A 26,088-nucleotide genomic window follows, 5' to 3' on the forward strand; every position below is an offset into this window, starting at 1 on the left:
AGAACATTCAACAAATGAAAACCTGTATTTGATATGAATTCAAGAAATAGTTAATGAAGTATTATTAAGCCTAATATTTTTGCAAATACTTTGTCTGACAGCATGTATGACTGCAATCAACATTATTGCACTGAAAGTCGCAGCATTCTCCACAGCAGCTAAGCAAAATAAAACTGCAGATTGTCGAATGCCACTGTTGCCTCCCTTGCCTTCAAAATTCTTGGTTCGTTTACAGGTTCTTCATCACTATTACCATTGTTGACGTTCGCGTCCTTCTCACCCTAGATGGGTTTGGAGACATCGTCAGTTCTGTTTACATCAGACCACCATCAACTACAATGTATTCATCAATCATTGTACCCACTGATACAGTTACAACAAGCAGTGTTTGACTTGAGTGATTCCTGGAGCAGTGCAGCACTACGTCTGTTATTGGCACTCTCTTCAAGTGCGTCACTAGCACCACTGCTACACCTTGTGATGCACCTTGGTAATGTCTGCGAAAAGTAGTAGCAGCACCATTATGTGGTGTTAGTCGTAAAGCAACAAGTCAGTCATCAGGGATGCCTAAATTCCTTTGTTGCACATGAAGATTCGTTGTAAAGTCTACGCTCGTTACAACAGACCCACATACAACAGTTTTGGATATAACGGACCATATTTCAGCATTATTTTGTTCTACCTATTTTAATAATCCAACGAATTTTGCTTTTAGCAGACCGCACTACAACGAACTATCGGCTACAGCGGAAGAAATTAACGGCAATTTTTTCCATAATCGGGCTTATGAAGGCATATAAGGTCAGCCGACGATCGGGACTCAATATCGCGTGCCAGAGGGAAGAAGGCGGGGCAGAAATGCGCCGTCGTCTTTCGTGCGATAGGCACGGGAGGGGGGAAGGGCGTGCTAGGTGAGAGAGAGAGGGTTACACTCCGACGGCTGCTGCTTACGGCACAACCGCCGTATCTTGAAAGCAAGCTGCAATGTGGACAGAGTGCACCCAGTGCCGGTAGCTTCGTTTGTGCTGTGCTTTCGATGCTTAGTTCGCATTGAAGCAAGAGACAGCACGAAGGTCAATTCGCTCACTGCTGTTGCCGCGCTTATCTTGCTTAATTTGCTATCACAATCAGTGTTTCGCCTTTCAGGCGAAACTGCGACTTTTTTGTTTGTTTTTTACTTTGGACGTTCGTCACTCACTCTTTGTAATAAAGTTGTCAGACATCACGACGGAAGCTTCAGAAGTGAGATGTTTCGGATATTATGGACTTTGGATAAAACGGATGTTTTTTGTCGGATTATCAGGGTCTGTTGTAATGAGAGCCGACTGTAGTGGTATTCGTTCTAGATGCATTCACAATACATATGAAAGATAGGAGTTCAGCCGGGACATAATCAATTGTTCATTACTCAGGCTACTATTTTGCTGTAGAGGCATTCGTTGTAGAGACATTTGAGTGTGCTTAGTTAGGGTAATTTTTTGTTGCTTGGGTATTTGCTTAAGGTAATACAGCAGACTTCCCTTAATTCGACTTTGGTTAAGCAATGTCATTGTGTAAGTTGCTGAGTTTTAAAGGAAAAATATGCTACTACAGTACTTTAAACTGATAGTTTCTCAGGCAGCCACTGCATGTTCCAACATCATGAATGCCACTTCTCCAGAAAGAGAGAGAAGTTTAGTGATACGAAATGCAGAGAGGTCGGCCTGAGGTATATTCCTCTAGCCAGCTACTCGGCGTTGAGGGAAGGGGAAGAGCGAAATAAAAAGGGAAGAAAGAGGCGCTTGATGGGTGACGATGATGAGAGAAGGAGGATGTAAAACATATGGCAAGCAATTTGGCATGCTCAAAGCCTACAGCCCAGGCCCATACTTTTTAAATAGTTCAGTAACGCCTGGATGGCCTTGAAACTTGATTGAGCATATGGCCAAGGGCCTAAAAGAACGTCCTCCGACAATGGTGGGCTGTCGAGACGCGTAAGGTCATTGTTCATATTTTGACGCTATTTCACGTACTTAAGGCAGTCACAAAGCACATGAACTATAGTCTCATTCACATTGCACAACTCGCAGTCTGGAGACTCAATGCGTCGCATGAGGTGCACATATCCTCGTGTAAATGCTACCCCCAGCCTTAGTCTGTGCAGAAGAGTGGTACAGCTGCGTTGAATTTTCAGTGGTAGCCTAAATTTCATGGTAGGGTTCAATCTCTGAGTCGTCTGTGGCAATTATCCGGATTGTCCCAGTGCTTTTCTGTCGATTTTCGGATGATGTTGGAGAGGAGGCAGTTGGCATCCGCTCTTGAAAAAGGAATTGCTAGCATTGACTCTGGTTCTTCGAGTGCTTTCTTCGCTTCGGCATCGGCCAGTTCGTTGCCGTGTATACCACAGTGACTGGGAATCCACTGAAATGTGATGTGGTGGCCGTTTTCTTGCGCTAAAGTGTAGAACTCGGCAGTTTGAAGAGCCAACGCTCTGTAAGCGCTTTCTTTCAACACCACTCTAAGTAGTTGCAGAGCCGATTTTGCATGCCACTTCTCCATGCACCATGTAGGCCTTAGCTGTGGACTGGTCCATTGCAGCGATGTGTATTTTCTCTATAATTTTAACTTCAGCTCAATAAGTTGCACGTTATAGTTTTTTAATCATAATCATAATCATAGTTTTTTAATCAAATAATCATGGTACATAAATAATTACAAAAATGTATGGTATTGCCTGAACACAAAGGCTCATCAAGCACTGATGCTGATTTGATCTAGTATTTGCATATATGCATAGTTTGGGATCAAGTGTTGCCTTACTTTTGACACGTGGCAGTCTTGTACGTTCAATTGCTGAATGCTTTTGGTGTTTTGTTTTTTATTAAGCAGTTTTGTTTTGTTTTTATTAAGCATTTTATTATTTTTGTTTTAACAGCCAGTAGGTTTTCTTGCAATTAGCCAAGCTCATATACATTTTTTATCTTGCAGGATGTAGAAGAACTGAAGGATGTGGCCGTCAAAACTGGTAAACGTGACATTCAAGAAACTAAAGCAGCAATGCGTCTTTACAGTCGTGTGAACCGTATAATTGGTAGCATGGACCATCTAATAGACAAACTAAATGAGGAACGGAAGTCAATGCAGATCAAGCTTGATTCTTCAGAAGGCGCTGCAAGTCAAAAAACCAAGTGAGTGCCACCTACTTTCTAAAAATTTGGACTGTAGTTGGGAACTTGTAGTTTCTGATTATTCTGCCATAAGTAGAGCCCTATTTGTGCACACCTGTACGTACGGTGCTCAGCTATTGAAACGCGACATCTGGAACATTTTTGCACCGCCGGTCAATGCTGCACACACCAATCTGATGTGTTTCGACTGCATTTGTCCCCCTCAGCGATCATCAAACTTTCGCCAGTGGTGCAAAAAGGGTCTGCCGCCATGCAGGCCAAGTATTGAGTTTTAATGGCTGAGCGCTGTAAATGCCAGTTTATAGTTCTCAAATATTGTGTGTTGTAGGTTCTCCTGCCTAAATTTTGTAGGCTAACTTGTAAAGCCTGCCTGCTCAGCATATTATACCAGACGCGTAAACCACTTTTAGTCAAAGGTCTTAGTATTTTGTGGAGAACATGCTCCAAAAAGAAAGCTTATTTCCTTCTTTCTTTTATGTCTAAGTTGCCATATTTAATCTCATCAAGTGAGCATGCTGTCTTACACTAAAATTTTTTTTCCTAATTTGGGGGCCTGCAATTGTTATGTGGGATAAAACTTCTGGTCACTGTATTGGAATTGTGAAAGCTGAAAGAGCAGTTCGATAAGCCAAGCTATGCACCCGCAGCACACAGCCATATGGCCTTCGTAATGACAACAGGCAAAATATTGAACAGCACACTCAGATGCTACAGTGCACATAGAAAAGCCACTTCACCTCTTCCTCCACTCCTGATGGCCTAACTTCGATGACAATTTTCCAGCATGTTTACTGCATGTGCTTCACAGAGTGGCTGAGCCAATTCTGCGACACTTGGCTACGTTCCTTTCATCCTCTTTGGTGCTGTGTGTTGCATATGCATTCCTGCCAACACTTCCAAATTTTTCTTAAGATGTACGAATTTCGAGCAGCTTTACGATTTTACAAATCTTGCTTGAAATTTTACGGAAAACATTTTATTTGCGAAAAAAAATGAAAATGTAGTAAAGCTACACCCTGGTACCTTGCGCCGCCACAAGAGGGCAATACGTATGTGTGGTATCATCATTAGCAGCTGCAAGGTTGTAGTAACTTCTGTCATCTACTAGGGGAGTGATGAATCCATATCCAAAGCTCAGTAGTGCCGACAGCGCCTCTAGCACCTCCGCAAACCTGTTGCCGTGCTGTTGCCTTTGTTTACGTGGGCGCACGGGTTTGGACTTCAGTCAGCTTCAGTCACTGCAGTGTTGGCCTCGCCTATTGTGTGACTAGCTGCCACATCAGATGCAGTGCGACTCTGGCCTGTAGCGGCTTCGCAGTGCAATGGCAGGCTCTAAGCCTTGACAGTACTTCCAAGTGTTTTTGAAATCGTGCACGGCAGAATTTCCGTGCTTCATGCCGTCGAAGAAAGGGTAGAAGTTCGGATTCTGCACCACGTGTGCCTGTGATGTGAACACTTCGCATGGCAGCAAGTCTGACATCAAGGTCCACATCGTTTCGATGCCGCAGATAGCCAGCCAAGCCTAGCAAGTTTTGTACGCAGTGACAATGACTTCGGTGTGACTTGTGCAGAATGCCTCTTCACGGCGTTCTTAGTTGAACACAACATGCTGCTGAGTGTCAATGATCATGCCAGACCGTTTTTCCGGAAGATGTTCCCCAAGTGCGAAGAAGCAAAACGCTACGCCTGTGGACGAACAAAAACGACGTCAATTGTTCGGGAAATGGCCGCCAATGCGGAGACTCCTTTGCTGGATACCCTAAAACAGCAAGTATTTTCAATCGCTGTGGATGGCAGTAACAATAGGGATACGCAGCTTTATCCTATTGTTGCAACATATTTTGTTAAAGAAACGAGTAGAGTCGAAAGCCACCTTCTTTGCCTCTGGACAATCCAAGGCGAAGCGATGGGTCACAAGATTGCAGATCTGGTTCTGGACGAGGTGAAGTCTCGGAATTTGCCTGTTGGACACCTGTTGGCAATGTGTTCGGACAATGCCAATGTCATTATCGGCATGAAAAACTGTTGCTACTGAATTGAGAGAGGCTCAACCAGGTTTGATAGGGTTTGGTTGCCCGTGCCATCTCATCAATTTGGTCGCCTTAAAAGAAGCTTCATGCCTTCCTGTGAAGGTTGATGAGGCTTTGGTTGACATTTTTTTTACCTAGAGAAAAGCTCGAAACGGAGATCGACATAAAGAGTTCCAAAAAAATGCATGATGTCAAGGTCAGAAACATGTTGAAGCATTCGCCGACACATTGGCTGTCATTGGGAAAGTGTTTGGAGAGGCTGCTCGACCAGTGGAAACAACTACTCAGCTTTTTTTAATCTGATACAAAGCAATGCAACAAGCAGACCTTGTTTTTGGAGGCATACCAAATTCCGAAGACTTCCTCACAAACCCCCCAATAACCCTGCACTGACCCCAAAGTCTGCTACACATCTTCACAAGACTGTTGCAGGCCTCTGGAAAAAAAGCACCGATGGTGATGAACTCTCGCTAAAGAGGAAAGGAGCTCATTCTGGACCTCAAGCAAAAAAACTGTAACTATATACCAAGGATTCTGGGGAAGCCAGCCACGGGACCCGTGAGGAGCGCCTGTTTTATTTTTTGTCATCGGAGCTAATCGGGGCATGCTGCCTTTTTCTCCAAAATGTTATACCACTTTTTGAGAAGGCAAACTGCCTTCTTCAAGCGCAGGCTCCTCAGATTCATGTACTGAAGGGCCTCTTGAAATGCCTTTTCGAGGATCTCCTGACTAGATTTGTTCGCCCAGATGTTGTCAAGGCATGTCATTCATTGCTGAAAGTTGACTATGGAGCTGCAGAGAACCAGAAAGGTGATGAAGACATAGTCATTGGCAGCACAACCTACTCTGTGGTTGAGACACTGAGCTGCATTGAGAGAGAGCAGTTCTTCTCTGCTGTACGTCTGTACTTAACGGCAGCATGACATTCGCCACAAATTCCCACTTGAAGATGTCAATCTCAAGATGGCTGAAGTTGCTCAAGTACAAGCTCTGGAAACTGCTTCATTCAACATCGTACGTCATTTTATTATAGCGTTCCCTGCTATCCTACCCCAGCAGAGTGGCGAATCAAAAGAAGAAGCAATCGACGCACTTGAAGTCGAGTTTCCCAGCTTGCAAGCGTATCAGGTTCCAGCCGACATATTGAATGAGCCAAGGTGTGACGTGCAGTTGTCACAACTAGGAAGCATTCGAAGTGTCGACGGATCGCTCAGGTTCCACAGAATTTCAATGGTTAGGCTGAGTATTCTCTTTCCCCACAGCAATGCTGAATGTGAGAGAACATTCAGCACTGTGAACAAAACTCGAACGGAGTTTCGCTCATCTGTGTCTGAGAAAACACTCGAAAGTCTGCTGATGGTCAAGGGGAACCAGAGTGGTACTTGCTTTGAGCAAATCTAGTCAGAGAAGTTTCTGAAGCAGGCAAAGTCAGCAACAGCAAAATCATTGCAAAAATATATTGTGCCCCAGTGGAGTTCTCTCTCTTTACTTTCCAAGACACAGATTTCACTTGCGGTTGTGAAAATGTGAGTAAGCTTGTCACAAAAGGTAAATCCCTGAAAAACAAAAAAAGTGCTGCCACGCACCCCCCCCCCCTTCCCTTCCTCTCGCTGCGATAGTTTTACGAATTTCCAAATCTTCAGGTCAGCAGGTATTGCATATGTGTGATTGGTGGTGATGACGATCGTTGTCACGTATGATGATTGAAATTGGTGGAACCAAAATTGACAGCTTGCATAACTAAGTTTGGCATTTGGTGAAACCATTGTAGTGTGAACACAAACAAAAGACCAGACACCACGGACACTACTGCAGCACCCATGGTGTCCAGTCTTGCGTTCTTTGTGTGCGATCGATTTGTGCTACGATAGTTCCACCTAGTATCAATCAACCAGCCCAAGAACAAGTTATCTGAAGTTTGGCACTGCGACCATTATGTAAGGGGAAACATTTTTCCCTAATAGTAGACAATAGCAAAAATTCTAACACAACAAACTTGCCCTTACTTACATGACTGCTTTCGCACTAACAGCACTTTTAAAGCTGAGGCGCATTTTGAAAGCTTGGACGGTATGGGGAAAGGAGCGGCGGCGACATCACCAGCTCGCATGTTGATGCTTTAATTATGAATCTAGCCAGAGGTTCTCCATCTTGATTAGGTCAAAGGAGGTGTGTGGAGAAGCGCACTTGCAGGTTTTTCAACTAATGAAGCATTGCATTTATGTATTACTATCTGTAGACACATTATGGCGGCAGATTTCTTTTTCAAGGATTTAAACAGGAATGTTGTGGCCATAACACAAGTAACAACTTTTATTTTATCAATTGGAAGTGCTCGTACATTTTGCCACAGAAGAAGCATTTCTGACTTAAACATTTGTCATTATGCTGTTAGCTCCTCACTGAGCTCATCTGGACGGCCTTTTCCCAGTTAATTAAGTCTTCAGGGTTACCAAGGGTGTTGAGATTCTAGACACTTTAACATTCTTTCCACTGTATTTGAGGAAACTGTTTCCTAGGCTTTGAGAATCCAGCTAGGTGCAAACATTCAAAACAGATTTCCTCTTCAGGTGATCCGTCGCTTTTCTGCATTGAAAGGCAGTTTGTCATCCACTCTGAATATGCATGGTGAAATCTGCACTTGAAGCCACTGCTCCCCCCTCCCTCCCCCCGCCTGACATGCAAGCTGACTGTATTGAGCATTGTAAATAGGATATGGTGACCCACAGCTAGACTTACGACTTAGCTGCTTCATCCTGCAACCGATGCAGTTCTCCGGAATACCAAATATGCGTGACACAACTTGTTGCTACTACCTTAGCATATAAAATAACTTTGATTACAAAAGCCCTTGAAACTGTAAGTGCGTCGTCATTGCCATACTATGCGAAAACTTGTTCTGTCACCATCTTTTGATGACAATGATGATGGTACTGGCTCTGATGCTAGGCTGTAGCGAAGGCCACAATTGTGGTTTTGGACCCAATTGCACCACATAAGAAACTTTCGGACTACTTTTTTTGAAAACAAATGCACAAATTAGAAACAAGTAAATATGGTAATCATTCATTTTGAGCTGCTGTTTTCATTTTAACATCTTTCTATGGCAGACTGGAAATAGACATTTTTGGCGGGAGATTTAATGTGTCTTCAATATATTAACTATCCCTCAGTCGTTTCCAAGACTGACGTTGCAGCCATTGGGTTCACCATTCGGACTAGATCCATTCATGCAGACCAGTCAAGTTTGAATTATCCAGTGAGGGCCAATTTCAGGATTGAAATAATGAAAGTTTTCGCCCATAGAAACGTATGGGCACCAGCCAGAACCTTCAGTCAGAATCAAATTGGCCAGAGTTAAATTAACAAAAGTCTACTGTATTACAATATAGGGTATCCGGTGCTGTTGGTGTCAAAAGGCTGCTATTAATACTATTGGTGAGACATGATGCCTGGGTAGAAAGCATGTTTAAAATTTTATCTGGATTTTATGGGCCACCCTCATTTGACCAACGTAAGTGCAGTTTGTATTCCCTGCACTATGCAGAGTAGTTTCCTGTGTCCAAATCTGTTCATCCTATGACAGATAGTGCTCACAAGTTATGAGGCATGTAAAGTACAGGACATACACAGTCTTGTGATACAGAGTAGCACCATCCAGAGCTAGTTCCTGAGTTTAATAACATTCAATTTGTGTAGTCAACACTAGAAGGAGTGAGAAAGGGTATGAACAGAATTTATAGTAAGCCTTAATTAAATTAATGTACCAGTGTCTTTTGGGATGAAATATCAAATTATGTAAAAGTCATTACAGTGTTGTCACCGTGTAATAACACTTGCTTTTCTTTCTTTTTTTTTTTCTTCTTGGTCAGTGAAAGCATACACAATATTTGAACTCCAGGCTCAACTGATAACCTGGTTGCATTGTGACAGTCCTTTACTTTTCATTAGTCTAGCGGACCATTCAAGACTGCAGGAGCTCACTTTGATCATGGCATTGTCTGTATTTTGCATTCAGGGACAACCTGATTGAAATCAATGACCTGCTGCTGGCTATGCGGCGGATCCAGAAGTCGTCTAACGATACACGTCTTGAGATGATCACCGACCTTTTGGACACGCTCGACATTGACCATGATGGTGCTGTGAAGATTGACCATGTGTTAAAGGTGGGTTCTCTTTTCATGGAGAGCACATTTCAGGGCAATGATTTCAGTACAGTGAACTCTCAATACCTTTAGCTGCAACTATACCCAGGATTGTGTAATGGTAGAACTTGGGTATCACCATCGATGTGGCTGGCGAAACCATATGATGGTCGGATTGTATCTAGCCGTTATAATCTCAGATTGCATGAGTTTATTGCCATATCATACATGCATTGTGTGGTACAGATGATGCAGATCGTTGTTCGTCTCGTAAGAGCAGCACCATGTTTGCTGTGTTACCACTTAAAGACTGTTTTAAAGACTGTCATTGCTATTTGTCTTGCACAGTGTGATACCAGGTCTGGGAGACAGGGCACGAAACTTACTTGACCCTATTGAGATAGTCTTACTATTGTCCTGATTGTGAATTGTAAAAGAACATGGTATGTCAGCATCATGTGTAAAATTTGGCCTTGATGTGGTTTAACACATACGACTGTACAAATAATAGAGAGCTTTAGAATAGGGGCCCCAATAGTTTAGGGCCCCAAAGAGCTTTGCGGGTGTTAGCGTTGGGGCACGCAGGAGTGAAGAGTTTTAGAATAGGGCTTTCGTTTTCGGATAGCGTCTTGCGCTGACAGCGCCACTACGGTGTCAAAGAAAAGCTATTAGAAATAATTAAATAAAATATACCATTTTATGATAGGAATAGTAATTTTGACTTGCGTGTATTCGTGTTTAATTACAATTTAGAGGTTATTCTGTAAGCAGCAAACAATTAGCTGCGCTTAGTTTTGAGCAAACCAACTTTACGTGCCTTCACCAGCCAAGCTTAGCCGTGTTAGGCCTACGAGCCATAAAATCCACAATCGAATTCGGAATCAGCGGCATCTAATAAATCAATCTTCATAACACGCTAGTTGAGAGAAAGTGATAACCGCAGTCACTTCTAGCTTGCGAACTTCAAGCGTTACCATAAATCGAACCCAGTTTGGTGCTAGGTTAGCGCCGTCACTTCGATGGGTGCTGCCATGTTTGCTGACGCAAAGCTTTTGGAGCCGCTATCTGGGCTCCCGCTAAATCGGTGAGATAGCGTTCCCAACACAAAGCCCAAACGCAATTTGCGTCTCGCGCATGTGCAGTGGCTTCGACGCTATTTCTTTGGGGCCCCAAGACGTTTGGGGCCCCTATTCTAAAACTCTCTAATGATGTCAAACGGAAAGGAGGGATGCATCCATGTGAGATTAATATATCAGTTTATTTATTACTGATAGTCGTGCAATATGAGCACACAGATGTGAAGTCGTAGCACCCTCTAAAAATTCACGCAGGAACCTCTCTCGGAGTTGTCTAAGTATGCGTAAGCATTGTGCCAGTTGCTCATTTCCATGCAGCCCGGTGGCATTATCAGTGTTATGAAACCTGATCCGACCAGTATAAGCCCTTATCAACCCTCATCGGTCATTATCAACCTGGATGTCCAGCGAAGCTGTTGCAAAACCACCACTACATTTTCTGAGGGGGGTATGCAGTGGTTTATTGATGGTTCAGATGCTTGTTTTGAGCTTGTTCTTTATTGAAACATATACTGTTTTATGTGTTGTGTGGGTGATTTCAATAAAATCGTGCACTGTTCGCTTCACTTTGCTGAGCGCTTGTAGCCTCTGCCTTACGTGGGTATGAGCCATTGCATTTGTCTTGCGTGATGGACGGACAGAATTCTCAGTGGGTAGACATAGAAATGCTTATGCATTTAATAGATAGAACATTCTCTTTAGTCACAAACAAGGTTTCATTTCACAAGCCTAATTCTCATGTTTCCCATGAGTTTAGGTCTTGAGACACATGCTTAAGTAGATATTTCGCAATTGCAGGTCATCGACACCCTCGGCCGTGAAAATGTCAAGGTAAGCCCAGCTCAGATGAAGGAAATCATTGAGCTCCTCATCAAAGAGGAAGTCCTGCAGGCCAAGAACAAGGAGCAGCAGGCAGCCAGTACAGATGGTGCAGCACAGCCACCTAGTTCTAATCACCATGAGCAGCAGCAAGAAAACAAAAACACTTAGTGTGCTGAGTGTGCTTTGGCATTGTATTATACTTTAACACTGCCCTTGACAAATGGCCTGTGTAACTATGTTGGTTCATTTAGGATTAAGGGCATCTAGAGTGAAGCACTTTATGACCTAGTGGGGAACAGGCTGTTTTATTTGCGTGCATACATGGAAATGTGCACAAAATTCATCAGTGTGCTATGCCTTGAATGGAAGAGATGAGATGAGAATTATTGCTAGATGCCTGTGTTGTTGCACTGTGCTTCTGAAACGTGCTAGACCAGTCTATCTGTAGAACAATATTTTAGTTTCTTTATTATTATTATTATTTTAGAATTATTGACACTTCAAGGTTCTGTGGTAAATAAGCTTGTCCATATCTCTTCTGTAGTATTCTTTTCTTTATCATCTCTGTGCATTAAATTGTAAAGTTGTTTCAGACATACCTGATAAAACGTTTGCATTCTTGCACAAAACAGACTGACACTGTACTAAAGGGAGTTAAGTGATACGTGACCTGCCTTTTTCAAATATTGTACATTTCATAAAACAGTTCTTTAAAGACATATTTCTTCTGGAAAAGAATAAAAGTCTGAGGGCCTATGTGGTATAATGTATTTGTGTTTTACAAAGGTATGACCTGTTGTTTTGTAGATCCAAAACAGCAAAATTTCTTTTAATGACTGAATCCCTGGCATTTTTTTTATTTTTTTCCAAACAAATTTGTTGTTCTGGCTTGTAGACTGTAAAATTATTGTAAGATACATGTTTGAATGCTGTGGTCGACATTTATTCATACATGGACATTGTGTAGGTCCTATTTTTTGTGCTAGTAAAAAGTTATTCTTCTTTACACTCACGTGGATACACATAGTATACTGTGTGCAAAACTATACTGTGCGCAAACTGTGTGCAAACTGTGTGCAACCTCTGATCGATAAATAATGACTGCTAGAAATCATTTACAAAACCAAACATGTTTGGTCCAGCTTGTTCAATGCTAATTAACAAGTGCACACATCGCCTAAGAGCACTGGAAGTGTCTCTTTTTTGTGCATGTTCATGGTAACAATGTTGTTAATGTTATGAAATAAATGCATAATTTAGTAATATTTATGTGCTAATATTGTGTATCCATTTGGAAGACAAAAACATTTTTCTGTATTGCCTCCTTGTCGAATTAACGTGGTCATTTCAATTCAGCAGCTTGCTATGCTACACTACATTTATTACTAGATTGCTCATTTCCCTCTGTCTCTTTAGTTCTGTGCTGTAGAGCTAAAGGCCTTTGCAAGCTAGCCATAAAATCTCACTTGGTATGGTTATGCGTACCAGTATTCTTGACCTTTACTAGTAATGTGAGTAGGTCAGATTTTGATTTCATATGTTGTCCTCTGTGTTGCATTGTTCTAAAGCTTGCTTTTGGTTTATGTCCCTAATGAAAAAATCTTTTGCTTGACAAAAAAAATATCTTATCAGTAATTTCTACAATAGCTCTTTTCTCTCACTGGTATCTCTACCACACATGCTATTGCATTTAATGTGATAATTATTGCTTGATTTTATGCTTCTGAGAATATGCTATCAGAGCTATCCAGTGGTGCTGTTCTAGAAACCTCTGAAGTCATTTGTAATGTTGAAACATAGAGACCTTGACTTAACAAAATTTTCAGTTTAACAATGTTTCTTGCTGCAGTGCAACTCTCACTATACAAACATTCAGGCACTGTATATAATTTGTCAACATTGAATGAATTTTACATATGCTGGTTGTCGTGTTTCAGGAAAGTGTTTATTGGAGTGCATTTAGCCAGGGTTGCAAAAGAGGTGTGGGCAGTAGCAGGCCTGTAAGAGGCCTGTCAAGATGCACAGCGGCATCATTGGCTGGAGAGCATGGAAGTTGCAGGCATTGCTCAAAGGCATGACCAAGGACAGCTGGCACCGTCCCTGGCAAAGTGTCACAGTGTCACCAAGCACCTGAAAAAGGAACATGTAGCTGTCTGTGGCTAGAGTAAGGAATAGCCTCGTGATAGCAGCCTGAATAACACGTATAATCAAAGTTTCAATAACTAGCATATGTGAGAAATGGTGTTGCCAGTCGCATGAGTGCTAACCGTGCTACCTCCACGAGCTTGGAGATTGTGCAGACCAGACCTTTCTTGTACATGCTGCAAACAGTAGTATAATGTCCATGTCAAAGGTGTTGCTTTTTTGCATAGTCACTTGTGCAGCAGTGACTACATCTGCATGGTCAAGCTGTGCATACAGACAGGAGAGACGTGACACATTCTTTTCCTTCATTCGCAGGCTTGAATGTTGTCAGGCGCACAGCATAAGTGTTCTGCTTAGCTTGTCCTATTAATGGCAAACTAGCCTTACCAGACTTTCCTTATTTCAGGGAAAATGTATATATTTGTCTAATGATCGTCGGTGGGCAGTTTGCAGAATTATCTGCACTGCCCTGGAAATTTGTTTCTCACAGCTTGCAAAATTTTTTGTCCACCAAACCATGTTCATATTTAACACAAGAAAGAAAGGGATGTCATCTGGCACCTAAAAGCCAGTTCCCTTTTTCAATGGTTCCTGCTCAACACTGTGCGCGGTTGCGCTATTGAAAAGTGTGTGCGGGGGGGGGGGGTGTGGTTAGTGGTCCTGGAATGTACATTGCATTATGGGTGTGCAACACTGATAAGCCCCTTGCTACTCACTCTTCCCCTGCAGAGCACAAGGTTTGGCATAGAAATATAGCTTGTGGATGGGAGACTGAAAAACAGAGAATAAAATTTTGCAAGGGTAGCCAAGTTACAGAATTTTAGAATGATTAAACCACGATTCTAAGATTAGTCCCTTCATGAATCTGCTGGATTGTCTTGGCTCTCATAGTGCTATGGATGAAAAAGCAATGTGGTACCACACACCTGGTTATCTAGCGTTCCGTGCATGTCTTACCATGTAAATAACAATCATTGTGATTTGCTCCATTCTTTAGCATTCCTCTCATTTTTGCACAATATTTTTGCACAGGGCTGCCCACACCATTCACAGTTCACATGCTTGGGCGCTTCAGAAAATCGTGCTGTTTTCACATTTTTCAACGAGCATTAATTGTCGCAGACACAAGCACGGTGGTGAAGTAAGCTTGGTGCTGCATAGCACTGTGAAACAAGGAAGGCAAGTCAACAAAGCTGTACGTGTCGCATTTTTCTTTTAGTTGCCTTGGCAATGGAAGGAGAGTTACCACTTAGCAGCAGCTGTGTGCAGCCTGTAATGTAGTACAGTGATAACAGAAAAAGATTAGCTCAAAAAAATAAAAAGTTCATTTCTGGGGTTTTACGTGCCAAAACCACAATATGATTATGAGGCACCCCATATTAATTAAGCTGGACTCCGGATTAATTTTGAATATCTGCGGTTCTTTAATGTGCACCCATTGCACGGTATGCACGGGCATTTTTGCATTTCACCCCCCATTGGAATGCAGCCATCGCTGCCCTGATTTGATCCCATGACCTCGTGCTTAGTAGCGCAAAGCCACTAAGCAGGCCCGGCGGGTCACGGTATCACAATGACCGTTCAGCTCGTCATGGAGGTCGGTAACATCAGCGCATGCAATACATAAATGTAACGCAAAGGGGCCCTCAGTTGCAGCCTGTCCGCACATTCTGAGCGCTATGCACTTGGCTAGTTTTCATCTTTATCTTGCTTTTTGATTTATTGATAACACTCCTCCAGCATCTGTTCACGAGGTTGCTTACTTGTCCAGGTGGATTCTTGGAAATTGGAGCATTAATGTGCGCAGTGTTTCTTCCCTGTGGCGGTGTGCAGTTATTCGCCACGTTAAAATGAACATTGGAAAGCAAACGTCGATTGGCAATTTGGGCCGTACGTAGGGCAAGGTGCCATTTGTACAAGCACATCTTCCACAGCGGAAATTCAAGTACGTGTAGTCTACTGTGTACTGGCCAGCATTGCACGTGCTAGCCAAGCGGCACAGCTGAAATAACACATGTAAAGCTGGCAGGTGCCTGAAACCATAAGAGCTTCCTACACTAATTACTAGAAGGAACTCGAGCGCTGCGATCGTTCAGCCACCATGGGAATGATGGTTAGTACATCTTCCTGCTCATGTCTTCTAAACCATCACATCCTTCCCATGCTAGCTGAACCACCCTGCTTGCAACTCCAGTAGACACTGATGCCCGAGTTCCCTGTAATAATTGTATGAAACACTATGTCCAAAATGGTAGCAACAAGCTTAAAAGTCCAGTTTTCTTTCTGTTTTTTTTTTCTTTGTCCGCACTGAGGTTGCTCAACAGTGAACAGCACATGGCAGCCTTCAACTCTTCTGGCACAACCTTGGCCAAAGGTGTGGTGGCCAACCAAGGATTGGTTGGGCCAAGCTGCATGATGTAGTTTGGACGGAGCTTGCAATTTACATCAACCGCACAACAACTGGCTGCCAGTATGCCCATATTGTTGTGACAACGTTGCAACTTGCATGGCCCGACAAAAATTCTTTTCCCACTCTATGGTGATGGCATATATACGAGTATCGCCTTCACTGTAGCACAATTGGTAGTGCAACGCACATGTACTGCAGAGCTTGAAGGTTCGGCTCCCACCAGCAACAAGCTATCTTTTCGTCCACTTTTATTTTCCCTTTTCCTCATTATTTTCTACATTTCAGTTTCTGCCACAGTTAATCACCCCTATGCCTTCCTTGGCTTCATTGTCTGTTGGCTTTATATGATCGTGATTAACAAAAATTTAGCCCCTCGATTTCCATTCTTCACGTTCATATATCTACAGGCTGACCCAGCTGAAAGCAACCAATGTTTTAAGAACGACAAAGTGGGCTAGGGCGCTGAAACCAACTCGGTGGTATTGAGAATCGTGCAACCTATTCTGCTTTTTTTTTTTTTTTGCATATTCAGTTTGTATAAACTAATTGCCTAACTTTTTAAATATTGGCTCCAGCAAGAAACTGCCACGATTAAAGTTGTAGATCACATTTAAAAACAGCCGACTGAAGTGTTTAGAACTAAGTACCATTGATGGGGGGAGCTTTTTGTACTTGCCCTTAAGAAAAGCCCGCCAAATACCAAAACAACTGCGGGATAGATGGATGGATGGATGGATGTTATGAGCGTCCCCTATGGAACGGGGTGATAGGTTGCGCCACCAAGCTCTTGTTATTTTATTGCATAATGTCCTACTTATGTTAAAAAAGAAAAGGAAAAAGAAACACTGAATTCCCATAATCAAAGTTTCTGAACCACTGTTGTGAACTTTGTTTTTGTACGCCTCTGTTGCTTGTCGTTTCCCTACTTCCACCGATCTTCCAATCGCCTCTTACTAATCTATATTGCAGACATGTTTACTTTACCCCTGCTCTTGCTGAACCCAAGGGCTTCGAGGAGGCCAGTGATTCCTAAATCGACCACTGGACACATATCTTCACATTCTAATAAAACATGCTCCATAGTTTCCCTAGCAAGCACGTGCTTCTTCTTCCTTCTTATATCTCGCTTTATCCCTGTTTATGCCAGGATGCCTGTTCTAAGGCATCCTGATCTCGCTTCGAAAAGTAATGAGCTTCCCTTTCAGCTATCATAAATTGCTTCTTTCCTGATTTCGTTTTTTCTTCTTAAGTAGTTACTGATGGCAGGTTTCTTTTCCATTGCCGCCACCCATGAGATTATCTCATCCTCTCTGACTTTCTGCTTGACATTCTTTGTTGCTGTGTTCCTCACCATACAGGCCGTGTACTTGCTGGTAAGCTTCCTAGTTCTTTTCCTCCACTCTGAATCAATGTTTTTCCTGTACAAATATCTGAACACTCTCCCAGCCCATTTACTTTCTTCGATATTCCTCAGTTGTTCTTCATAATTAATTTTGCTGTGAGCTTCCCTCACTTCAAAACTTGTCCAACCCATATAACCTTGCACAGCTTCATTTGTAGTCTTCCCGTGAGCACTCGCTGCAAGGCGTCACACTGATCTTTGGTTGCCATCGAGACCTGATTGTACCCCTGATTTCAAGCAAATAACCGCATTTCCAAATGTAAGTACTGGAACCATTGCACCTTTCCACAAAACCCGGAGCACCTCGTACCGATTGTATCCCCATAGCGCTCTGTGTTTCATTATGGCCGCATTTCTCTTCCCCTTTACTGTTATTGTTTTTCCCTTTGTTTCTATATATCTATTGCCTTCGTTTATCCATATACCAAGGTATTTATATTCTTTTACGCAAGGTATTTCCTGGGCCTGTCTTGTCACTGCCCACTGTTTTCACTGAATGCCATAACACCTGATTTTGTAACACTAAATTTCAGACCTAACTTATCGCCTTCCTGTCCACAGATATTAGCCAGACATTGCATATCGCTTTGCTTGTTAGCTAGCAATACAATGTCCACATAAAACAAACCTGGAAGATGCTGCTCTACTACTGTACCCACCTGTTTATATGAGAGAGTAAACCCGATATTACTTCCGTCTGGTCCCTTTCCATCCTCACCATGCACATCATAAACAGCAGTGGGGATAAAGGGCACCCCTGCGTCAGTCCCTTGTTGATATCAACTTTCTCCTTGCTCCTCATCCCTTCCCATTCAACGCGAACGGTATTTTTTAGGTAAATCTCTCACAAAAGCTGTAGACAATCGTCGCCTAAGCCTTCCCTTTCCAGAATGTCCCACAAAATCTTGCAGTCTACGTTGTCATGTGCTCCTGTAGTGTCTAAAAAGGCCACATATAAGTCTCCTTTCTACATTTGATATTTCAATACACTGAGTAAGGACAAATAAGTTAGCATCCAAACTCCTACCTATTCTAAAGTTCTCCCAAAATACCATTATTCTTTCTTATAATACCTTCTTTCTTTCAATACCTTTCTTTATCGCTGCAAGCCCGGAACTCTCCAGTGACGAACGGCACGCGCGTTATCCGAAGGGGCACTCCAAAGGGTGTAAACTGTTCTATGCTGATAACGCGCGTGCCATTCGTTACTGGAAAGTTCTGGGCTCGCAGCGATAAAGAAAGGAAACGCATCAAGGCAGATGACGATTATTTTTGTGTGGCAGAAGGGGCAAGCCGAAGGGTGTAAACTGTTCTTAGAGTGTAGGTGCGTGTTCTATAAGGCATCCCAATCACGCTTCGAAAAGTAATGAGCTTCCCTTTGAGTTATCATAAATTGTTTCTTTCCTGATTTCGTTTTTTCCTCTTAGGTAGTTACTCATGGCAGGTTTCTTTTCCATTGCCACCACCCATGAGATTATTTCAGTATCTCTGACTTTCCGCTTGACGTTCTTTGTTGCTGTGTTGCCCACCCTACAGGCTGCATACCTGCTGGTAAGCTTCCTAGTTCTTTTCCTCCACTGTGAATCAATATTTTTCCCGTACAGATACATCAACACTCTCCCAGCCCATTTACTTTTGATGGATGGATGGATGTTATGAGCGTCCCCTTTGGAACGGGGCGGTGGCTTGCGCCACCAAGCTCTTGCTACTATGCTGCCTAATATCCTACCTAGATGGCGGAGGCGAGCGCCATCTGGAAGTCTTTTAAGAAAGCGGGCGCGCTGCTCCGTGGAATCTCAGATATTTACGCGCCGGCGTGCGCAAACGCCGGACGCCATCTCCGGTCTGTGCATTGTAGAAACGCTGGAAAAGGGGCTTGTTTGAGTTTTCGCGCAACAGAATTATGTTTTCTCGTATATTAAAATTACAATCCGAGAGCTATCATATCTGTAGGTTGCGTGTAAATTGTAGTTTACGGTTTTTCTATGTAATTTAGCTTGAGAAATTCAATTAGTTCAGTAAATTCCTTGCGTCACATGAACGGCCTGGGTATGTGTGATTCGAAAATCATTGTGCCGATGTCGACGTGGGACGCCGCCGCAGCCACCGCATTTTTTGCGACACGGGCTCCTTAAAGGAGGAGTAACCACGGCGTTTTTGTAACGATATTAGGATATTGTTATTTTCAAATGGCATCGACAGTCCTGTCGCCGCAGGGTGATTCAATTTGCTTAGAAATTCATAAATAATTTTAGATAGCCAATAAGTGAGGTACCAAAACGGGTAGCTGATTCGTGTGACGGCACGATGAGTCGATCACGTCAGATCCTGCACTACCATAATGTAAACACGCAGTACATGTGGCGCTAACGCTGATGATGTTTCTTGACGACACAGGGAGCTTTTATAGAGTTTCCAAACTAGACAGCGGTGATTTAAGCGACGATTTTAGCGGCAGTGGCGGTGTAGTGGAAGTGTAGTTTCTGACGTCACAAACACAGTGTGACCAGTAGAAAGTCATGAGTCGGGAACGCAGCCAATCTTTAAGATTGATTTTCCAGAAAACTAAAGGACTTGGAGTCATATAGTTTGACACAGATAACCAGAGTGCAAAAGAGAACATATATTCAAAATTTCGTTAAAATCTGTGGACATCGAAAAATCGCCGGAGCTGCCCTTGAAGGCTATCGCGTTAAAAACACGACCGTCCGCCACGGTCCGCCACAAACATCACCACAAATAGCGACTTAATATGGATAGAAGGTAGGAGCGTCCCCTTTGAAACGGGGTGATGGCAGTTGCCACCATGCTCAGCTTTTTTATTTTTCGTGTAACTGTGCTGTAAGCTATTAAAATTCGCCATTTTCTTTGAATACTTCTTTCTACACTTTTAACCGTATGTAACCTCTCTGCTTTTGAGCCACCAATCTTCCAATCGCTTTTTCGCTAATTTCCACCGCATATTTATTTACATGACTATTGTTATCTCTAAACCCTAGGGCCTCAGGAAGCGTGACTGTGCCCGCACCGACATCGGGATAGATACCATCACATTTTAGTATGAGGTATATTATTGTTTCTACAGATTTACCACACACAGTACCTGTGTCTTCTTCATCGTTAAACTTCTTTTTTATAGCTGTATCATGAGAAGCCAACAAACACTGACACCAAGGACAATAACGTAGGGGAAATTAGTTGTGCTTAATAAATGGAATGAAGAAACGATAAATTAATGGAAATAAAAGTGGATGAAAAACCAACTTGCCGCAGGTGGGAACCGAACCCACAACCTTCGCATTTCAGGTAGCATATGTGGGTTTATTGACCAGTTGCCTTCACCCAAAAAGATCACGTTCTCGTGACGCCTGCGGCAACAAGGACATTCCACGTCCGCCGCCAAGGTCTGTGAGTGGTGGCGCTGGCCAGCACTCCCAGGGTTTACTAGTACTAGTACTCAAACGTCAGCTGTGGAGGGCTACCGCACGAATAGATCCCTTATAATTCTAACAGACTCCAAGGAAGCATGCCGAAACTACATTAACGGCAGAATCGGTCAAAAAGCGCTCCAAATCTTCCTCCGCGCTGGCCAACAGAATAAACGCACTAGACACACCATCTTTTGGGCATAGAGTTTCCTACAAAATTACTAGAGGGAACTCTGGCGCTGCAGTCGTTGTCCTACCATGGGAATGATGGGAAGTACATGGATTTGTCTGATCTTCGTGCTTGTGGATTCAGACGTTTTTGTGGCTTTGTATATTACGCTATATAAATCTTATTGTTGTATATTTCAGCGCAATCTATATTCTTCGAAGTGTAGAAGACGCCGGGGAACGCGTACAATTGCTATTAATTGCAATGATTGAGCTTGTTTATGTGCCCAAATCGAAACGCACCAAGCGTCTCAAAGCACTGGCATGCCCGCGATAAATTCATAACTGCGTTTCATTCGCGTGTCGATACATGCATCCGTGGCTTAATGGTTTCAATATCAGGCTTCTGTACTAGAGTCCCTGTGTTCGAATCCTGCAGTCGGGCAATTTTAATGATGTTTATTTAATTATTCATTACGCAATAAACTGTTGAAAATGACGAGTTTACTAAGTCACAAAGCCGTTTGAAGCCAAAAAGGACGAAGTTTAGGCAAATCCATGTACTTCCCATAATTCCCATGCTGGGACAACCGCTCCCATTGTAGCTCACGTAGACACTAGCGCCAGAGTTCCCTCTAGTAATTTTGTAGGAAACTCTATGCTTTTGGGTACCGGGGCACACTGAGATTGAGGGCAACCAAAGGGTAGATAGGATCGCTCGCGAGCATACAAACCGAGCGGACCTAAACAGAGATCCTGAGGACTTCATGACAGTGATCCCAACGTACTCTGACATACTAAATTACCATAGAGGGACGAGGATCAGATATCCCCCGCCTCACAATACACTCACTTAAGAACAGGCAGTTTACTGGCGAAAGCTGCAGACAGGAACTTTCCCAAATTTACATAAACTATACAAAATGTTCCCAGGTCAATACAGGGACACACGCCCGTGGTGTGGCGCAATACCCACACTTTATCACATCACATGGGAGTGCAATACGAATAAGGCATTCCACAAAATAGAAAATCCGAGTGCGGAGCAGTGGGAGAGCGTGCTCTCCAGCGGCGACCCTAGCCTCCAACGGAGGCTGGTGGATCATGCCCGACGAGCAGCCACGCTCAGCGGTGCCCCGGAATAGGGGCGCCAACCATGCAGGCCGGAGATCGGCATCAACCAGTAGAAGATGAAGACATCCGGCCCGACCGCTGAATTACTCTTTCTAGGGCAATAAAGTTTACTTCCTCCTCCTCCTCCCAAGAAAGTGAATGGGGAAACAGCGCCGCGGTCGCTCAATTGGTAGAGCATCGCACGCGAAATGCGAAGGTTGTGGGTTCGGTTCCCACCTGCGGCAAGTTGTTTTTTCATCCACTTTAATTTCCATTAATTTATCGTTTCTTCATTCCATTTATTAAGCAAAACTAATTTCCCCTATGTTGTCCTTGGTGTCAGTGTTTGTTGGCTTCTCATGATATGACTAATAGAAATCGGGCCCCTCGGTTAACCCCCTTTCTTCTCGTTTATTACATAACGAGGGTCTCGAATCCGGCGACATTGATGCCTTCAGGTAGCATATGTGGGTTTATTGGCCAGTTGCCTTCACCCAAAAAGATCACGTTCTCGTGACGCCTGCGGCAACAAGGACGTTCCACGTCCGCCGCCAAGGTCTGTGAGTGGTGGCGCTGGCTAACACTCCCAGGGTTTACTAGTACACATGAATACCCAAGAAAGTGGATGGGGAAACAGCGCCGCGGTAGCTCAATTGGTAGAGCATCAAACGCGAAATGCGAAGGTTGTGGGTTCGGTTCCCACCTGCGGCAAGTTGTTTTTTCATCCACTTTAATTTCAATTAATTTATCGTTTCTTCATTCCATTTATTAAGCACAACTAATTTCCCCTATGTTGTCCTTGGTGTCAGTGTTTGTTGGCTTCTCATGATATGACTAATAAAAATCGGGCCCCTAGGTTAACCCCCTTTCTTCTCGTTTTTCATAGCTGCGCGTTCTAAGACATCCTGACCTAGCTTCAAAGAGTAGGGCACTGCCTCTTGAGTTATCATAAAACGTTTCCTTCCTGATCTGCTGTTTCTAGTATCGATATAGTTCAACACTGTGCTTCTTTTCCATTGAATTTATCGAATTTTTTTACCTTCCGCGTTTTTAACCTGTTGTTTACTGCTCTGTCTGTCTCCGTCCTCGTGTCTGGCATACTTACTGGTTAGCTTCCTAGTTCTCTTCCGGCACTGTGAGTCAATGCTCTTTCTGTATAGGTATTTAAATACCTTAGCTGCCCACCTGTTATCGTTCAATTTCCTCAGGCGTTTTTCGTATAGGATTTTACTCTGAGCTTCCCGTGCTTCGAACGATGCCCAGCCCATATCACCCCCCCCCCGCCCCCTTTTACTGCCTCGTTTGTGGTTTTCCCGTGGGCACCTAGTGCTAATCTTCCAACAGCTCTCTGATTTACCTCTAGTCTCGACTGAACTTCTGCCCTTAAGCACAGGACCGCATTCCCGAAAGTAAGCCCCGGCACCATTATTCATTTCCAAATACCTCTCAGTACCTCATACCGGTTGTACCCCCACAATGCCCTATGTTTCATTGTCCCGGCATCTCTTCGCCCTTTTGCTATGAGAGACTGTTCATGCTTTTTCGTGTACATCTGCCCTTTGTTTATCCATACCTCGAGATATTTGTATTCGGCCACTCGAGGTATTTCATGGCTTTGTATTGTAAGCTCCTGATCAGTTGTATCGTTGAAAAACATCCTACCGGACTTAGCTGTGCTAAAACTGAAACCTAGACTGTCTCCTTTATCTCCACAATAATTAAGCAGAGTTTGCAAATCTTCCTGACTATCTTCTAACAGTACAATATCGTCCGCATACATCAAACCTGATAGTCGTTGCTCAACAACCTTTCCGCCTAATCTGTCATCATCATCATCATCATCAACCTGGTTACACCCACTGCAGGGCAAAGGCCTCTCCCATACTTCTCTAACTACCCCGGTCATGCGCTAATTGTGGCCATGTTTTCCCTGCAAACTTCTTAATCTCATCCGCCCACCTAACTTTCTGCCGCCCCCTGCTACGCTTACCTTCCCGTGGAATCCAGTCCGTAACCCTTAATCGCCATCGGTTATCTTCCCTCCTCATCACATTTCCTGCCCATGCCGATTTCTTTTTCTTGATGTCAACTAAGATGTCATTAACTCGCGTTTGTTCCCTCACCCAATCTGTTCTTTTCTTATCCCTTAACGTTAAACCCATCATTCTTCTTTCCATAGCTCGTTGCGTCGTCCTCAATTTAAGTAGAACCCTTTTCGTAAGCCTCCTGGTTTCTGCCCCGTACGTGAGTACTGGTAAGACACAGCTGTTTTGCACTTTTCTCTTGAGGGATAATGGGAACCTGCTGTTCATGATCTGAGAATGCCTGTCAAACGCACCCCAGCCCATTCTTATTCTTCTGATTATTTCAGTCTTATGATCCGGATCCGCGGTAACTACCTGCCCTAAGTAGATGTATTCCCTTACCACTTCCAGTGCCTCGCTACCTATCGTAAACTTCTGTTCTCTTCCGAGACTGTTAAACATTAGTTTTCTGCAGGTTAATTTTTAGACCGACCCTTTTGCTTTGCCTCTCCAGGTCAGTGAGCATGTATTGCAATTGGCCCTCTTGAGTTACTAAGCAAGGCAATATCATCAGCAAATCGCAAGTTACTAAGGTATTCTCGATTAACTCTTATCCCCAATTCTTCCCAATCCTGGTCTCTGAATACCTCCTGTAAACACGCTGTGAATAGTATTGGAGAGATCGTATCTCCCTGCCTGAAGCCTTTCTTTATTGGGATTTTGTTGCTTTCTTTATGGAGGACTACGGTAGCTGTGGATACGCTATATATATCTTTCAGTATTTTTACATACGGCTCGTCTACACCCTGATTCCGTAAAGCCTCCATGACTGCTGTGGTTTCGACTGAATCAAATGCTTTCTCGTAATCCTAATCTGTACGACAGATTATACCCTAGATTGCTTCCTTGTAGCCTTCTTTCCATACTTATCATATAAAACATGAACAGCAGCGATGATAGAGGACAACCTTGCCTTAGTCCTTTGTGTACCTCGACAGTTGTCGTACTCTTAATTCCTTTCCATGTTATTTCAACATTTTCTCGGTATATTTCCTGTAGGAAATCAATTACCTCATGACCGATACCTTCATCTTTTAATATGTTCCACAGGAGTTCCCTGTTCACGTTGTCGTATGCACCGCTTATGTCCAGGGAGGCTAAACACAGAGGTCTATTTTCTGCCTTAGCTATTTCTATGCACTGGGTAAGCACGAACATGCTATCATCTAAGCGGCTACCACTTCTGAACCCGTTCTGAAGTTCTCCGAGTATTCTATTACTTTCTACCCATGACTGCATTTTTAATTTCACCGCCTGCATCGCCAGCCTATATATAACTGATGTTATGTAATTGGTCGAAAGGATTTTATGTTCGTCTTATCGCCTTTCCCTTTATAAATCAAATTCATTTTATCTGTTTCCAGCTGTGCGGAATTTGCTTATTTGTTATGACTGCCTCCAATGCTTTTATCAACGTTTCCTTGCTTCTTGGGCCAAGTTCATTAATTAACTTGATTGGAATTTCGTTTATCCCTGCGGACTTGCATTTTGGAACATTTGCTTCCGCCTTTTTTCAGTCAAGATTAGTCAGTTCTAAGCTGTTTTCTATTGTGCTATCCTGTGTTGCTCCCTCATTTGGGGCGATTACCCTATCGTCTTTCCTAAATGGCTCAGCTATAACTGAACCAATGTAGTTCACAGCGTCATCTCCCCCTAAACATTTTCTCTCGGCATCGTGAATCTGTTCCTGCTTTCTGTGATTCGCTTTACCCAGCCAGCTTATGTGCTTCCAGAATTTCCTTGAACCCCCTTTAGTTGCATCGCGAACTAAAGGGGGGTCAAGATCGCCAGCCAGCGATCAGATGACTGCTTTATTTTAGCCTGGACGAGGACCTGCACTTGTTGTTTCTTTTGTCGATAAGATTCCCACTTTTGGCCTATTCCTCTTCAGATAACTGCGCCCTCTTTGCTTCTCTGTGTTCCCGTGAAGCCAACCGTCGGTGTTCGATGGCCTCCCTAATTTCCTTATTCCACCAACTTCGTGGCTTCCTCTTTCCTCTCCAGCGGTTTACTCCTTTTACTTCTTTTATTTTTGTACTAATGAGTAGTTCTAACTGATTATAATCCCACTTTTCCATGGGATGTTTCTCTATTG

The 26,088-nt window shown here is 43.3% G+C and overlaps 2 protein-coding genes across 3 annotated transcripts in view; one reads left to right on the forward strand and one right to left on the reverse strand.

The window, feature by feature from the left end:
* Letm1 (Leucine zipper and EF-hand containing transmembrane protein 1) overlaps positions 1-12,508 on the forward strand; it is a 49,008-nt gene extending 36,500 nt beyond the window's left edge. For both annotated transcript variants that reach the window (XM_075672322.1, XM_075672313.1), the window contains 3 exons: positions 2,968-3,167; positions 9,216-9,366; positions 11,220-12,508. In XM_075672322.1, coding sequence (XP_075528437.1) covers positions 2,968-3,167; positions 9,216-9,366; positions 11,220-11,411 — 543 coding nt within the window. In that variant the 3' untranslated portion in view covers positions 11,412-12,508. The remainder of the gene's footprint in view (positions 1-2,967; positions 3,168-9,215; positions 9,367-11,219) is intronic.
* A 666-nt stretch (positions 12,509-13,174) lies between these two features.
* CCAP (Crustacean cardioactive peptide) overlaps positions 13,175-26,088 on the reverse strand; it is a 106,252-nt gene continuing 93,338 nt past the window's right edge. Inside the window, exon 5 of the mRNA XM_075672334.1 lies at positions 13,175-13,373. The gene's annotated coding sequence lies outside the window, so the exon portion shown is untranslated. The remainder of the gene's footprint in view (positions 13,374-26,088) is intronic.

This window comes from Dermacentor variabilis, chromosome 1 (assembly GCF_050947875.1).
Source record: "Dermacentor variabilis isolate Ectoservices chromosome 1, ASM5094787v1, whole genome shotgun sequence".
Classification (NCBI taxonomy): Eukaryota; Metazoa; Arthropoda; class Arachnida; order Ixodida; family Ixodidae; genus Dermacentor; species Dermacentor variabilis.